Here is a 3,728-nt window from a genome sequence, read left to right on the forward strand (position 1 = left end):
AGCCTAGTGCCAGCCCAGTGCAACCACCACAACATCCCAACATCCTGCCAGGCACTGCCTGCGTTGACTGTGCCTTTTGGTTCCACAGGCGGAGCGAGGTGATTTCAGACATTACATCATCCCTCTGCTGCACACGCTGATGTACACCTTGATAAAGGTAACTCACCGCGGGCTTCGCTGGGGTGACATCCAGGGAAATCAGAAGCCACAGGAGGGGCCACCTGAAGTCCCTCAGCACCTATTCCTGTGCTGAAATATCATAGAATCATAGAATGGTTTGGATTGGAAAGGACCTTAAAGCTCATCCAGTTCCAACCCCCCTGCCAGCAGCAGGGACACCTTCCACTAGACCAGGTTGCTCAAAGCCTCATCCAGCCTGGCCACAAACACTTCCAGGGAGGAGCAGCCACAGCTTCTCTGGGCAACCTGTTCCAGTGTCTGACCACCCTCACAGTGAAGAACTTCTTCCTAATATCTCATCTAAACCTCCCCTCTTTCAGCTTAAACCCATTTCCCCTTGTTCTGTCATTAACTGCCCTTATGAAAAGTCCCTCCCTAGCTTTCTTGTAGCCCCTTCAGGTACTGGGAGGCCACTAGAAGGTCTCCCTGGAGCCTTCTCTTCTCCAGGCTGAACAGCCCCAACTCTTTCAGCCTGTCAATATCCCAGTACCTGCCCAGTAAATCCCTGGGACTACCATGGATGGACTCAACTGTGCATTTCCCATGGCTGAGACAGTCACCTGTGACATGTATGATGTGTCAGCTGACACATCCTCCCAGCTGACCCCCTTTTCTGGAGATGTTTAGGTGCCTGATGGTGCAGGAAGCCACAACCTGTAAAAATGTGTGACCACGGTCCTTCAGTGAGTATTGCTGGAGGTTTCCAAACCATTGTAGGGCCTGATTCTGCTTCATATATTGTGTTTAAATCCATACTGAATTTGGTGCAGCTGTCTGCCCTCCTACCCTTGGGTCTGTTGTGAGGAGAGCACCCTTAGGGATCAGTGTCTGTGGCATCTCCTTACCTGCCCCTTTCTGGCTCCAGGCTCCCTGCATCTCCGACGAGCTCTGCAGCAGAGTGTACGATTTCTGCAAGAAGCTGCTCACCTTGCCCAAGCCTTTCTGCACCATCGGGTTGGACTATGCCATCAGGCTGAAGATGGAAAGGACAGCACCAGGTATGAGGGCTTCTCCACTCTGCCTGTGCATGGCATGGTGAAGGCCTTGGGTCCTTGAGGCAGCAGCAGTGGGTTTTGGGGGTTTCCATACCTGAGCTGGCCTTTGCCTCATGCAGCCAGCCATGGCAGGGATTTCTGCAGGGTGCTGGCCAAACACTTGGAGCTCTTAGGGATGCCTTTGGATGGGAGGGTTCCCCTCTCTAATTTCAGGCTTGCTGAGCCGTAGTTACCAGCAGAAAACCTTTGGGTCCTTCTACTGTCAGTGGAGGCACCACCAGAGTCATGTGAAGCCCACCTAAGGCAGGTGTGTGTGCACCCTCTGTCTATATGGGAAACAAGGTGCTTATGCTCCCAGCCTGGGCACCTCAGTAAATTCTGTGGAGGTCTCCTTTTGTAAAGTGATGTCTGCATCTGAGATGGAGTTGCAGGCTGCCCAGCATGGGCTCTCCCTCCACTAACTGTGCACGAGGTTTTCGACAGTCCCTTTTAGAAAGCAAGCCAGAGGACCACTCCATTTTCCTTTATCTCTATGTTGCTCATTAAAGTTCTTCTTGTTAAAGTTTTCTTTAATAAGAATCTTTAAAAGCAACAGTGCAAGGTGCAGACAACATGTGAGGTGGAGGTAAAATATGAGAAACCTAGTGGGAAATTAGAGAGAAAGTGCCATTCGTGGTAGTCTCAACCCATCACCGTCACCCTGAATGCCCTTCCCCGGTACGACGTTGTCTGGAGCTCCAAGATCCACCTTTATCTCACCTGACTTCTCAAAAATGATTCAGTGTGGAGAGATGGGGATCTCCAGCGGGGCTTCTCGTGGAGTACCATAATGTTCACAAGATGATTGCACCTGAGCAATGTGGGGTAGATGTATCTTTCCCACCCTAGAGCTGGGTGAGGGTAAAGTACATCTCTCCTGGCTCAGAAATGTGTTGTGCTCTTCAGATCCACTCAAATGCTGTCCCCCGGTGTGGCCCCAGGGATGGAGGCTGGGAGTCGGGCTCTTCCTCCTGCTTCCGACTCCGCTCCTGAGCTCAAAATCCACTGAACAAAGGAAGGGAAATACAGGAAATCGTCCCTGAATAGAAGGGGTTTTCTTTTTCTGTAGCATGGCCTATCTTTGTCCTTGACTATTTTTAACTCTGAGCCCAGTTCTTTGCTCTTTGACATCATCTATCCAGCAACGGGTGTTCGCTGACTTGGCAGACCCAGTGTCAGCCTCCCCAGCTGGGAGCAGCCCCAAGCTGCTCTGGTGAGTGGTGGTGTTGTTCCTCATGCTCTGTCTCCTGTGTGTTTATCTTTCTGCATTTGCTAGGCACGTTGTACCAAAGAATGGTCATTTCTGAACAAAGTCTTAAAAGCGACCCGTACCCCTATCAGGAAAAGTGAGTAGTGCCACTTCTGATGGGTTGTTACTTTTATTTCTTTTATAGTCCTCTAGGAAATCTGTCATTTTCCTGTGCTCTGGGTTAGTGGCAGATGGAACAGATGATTTGGACATAAACCATGTGGCCCTATATAGTATTGGGGGACACAACTTTGTGGCATCTAGTGCTTTGTTAAAATGAGCTTCGTGTTGGGAGAAGCACGTTCATCCCGTGTGTCCAGATTTATTTCTGTGGTCCTGGGAGGTGGGAAGCCTCCCTTGGCAGGGAGACAGGGAAGAGAAGGGGAATAGCAGCAGCATCATTTTTCTTTGTGTGAGATAATGGAAACGTGAACTGCTCATGCCAGCCTTGATGTCAGCAATGGGGACTCCTCATCTCGTCTCATCTCATCTCCCTCTTTTCCCTTCCTCCCGCCCCACGCAGGATTTTCATCTTTGCTGATCCAGAGCTGCTCTCTGAAGTCATCTGCAATGCGTTGGTCACTGACACGGAGGCTGCCCAGGTCTCCCAGAGCCCCCGGGCATGCATGTGCTATGTCATCATCCACGCCATGCAGGCGGCCCTGGGCGAGGGCTGCGACATCGCTGGCCTGGAGAGCAGCCTCCAGGTAACTGGCACCACTTCTGCATCACCACATATGGTTTTCCAATGGTCCTGCTCTTGCTGGGCACTTCGGAGCAGGGAAAGGGATTTTGGCATGTGGAGAGACCTCCACAGCTCCTCACTGCTGGCCTCCACCCCCAGTAGCCCCAGTGTTACTTGCAAGGCTGGACTATGAGCAGAGTTGATATTAAACTAAAAAATTCTTCAAATATTCAAGAGTTGCTTGTGCAGGACCTAGAGGTTTTGAACCTTCAGTTTGAGTCTTCAGTTTTGCACAGCACAGCTGGGCTCTGCAGCTGCAGTATAGGCTCCTCTGTGAGCCACTGGTTGTTGCACAAACATCTCAGTCGAAATATTTCAACCAGTTTCTCCAAAACCTCCTTCAAGGAGATGTGAGGCCACAGTAAGACAAATGTCTCATTCAGAAAGGCAACTTTGCAGGGGCTCTCAGCGATCTCCACTCCAAGGAGACCCTTGTGTGTCTGCTGTCCCCATCTCCCAAGGGTCACTTGTGCTGCCAGCTCTGCTGCTGACTCCCTGAGCTTGTGGCAGCTGGGGAAAC

The 3,728-nt window shown here is 51.0% G+C and overlaps 1 protein-coding gene across 1 annotated transcript in view; it reads left to right on the plus strand.

Moving 5' to 3' along the window:
• The first annotated feature begins 91 nt into the window (after positions 1-91).
• The window catches only part of PIK3R6 (phosphoinositide-3-kinase regulatory subunit 6), a 14,681-nt gene continuing 11,044 nt past the window's right edge, over positions 92-3,728 (plus strand). The window contains exons 1-4 of the mRNA XM_010167298.1: positions 92-157; positions 1,046-1,178; positions 2,491-2,560; positions 2,987-3,170. Of these exons, the coding sequence (XP_010165600.1) occupies positions 140-157; positions 1,046-1,178; positions 2,491-2,560; positions 2,987-3,170 (405 nt within the window). The 5' untranslated portion in view covers positions 92-139. The remainder of the gene's footprint in view (positions 158-1,045; positions 1,179-2,490; positions 2,561-2,986; positions 3,171-3,728) is intronic.

This window comes from Antrostomus carolinensis, unplaced genomic scaffold (genome assembly GCF_000700745.2).
Source record: "Antrostomus carolinensis isolate BGI_N321 unplaced genomic scaffold, ASM70074v2 scaffold22174, whole genome shotgun sequence".
Classification (NCBI taxonomy): Eukaryota; Metazoa; Chordata; class Aves; order Caprimulgiformes; family Caprimulgidae; genus Antrostomus; species Antrostomus carolinensis.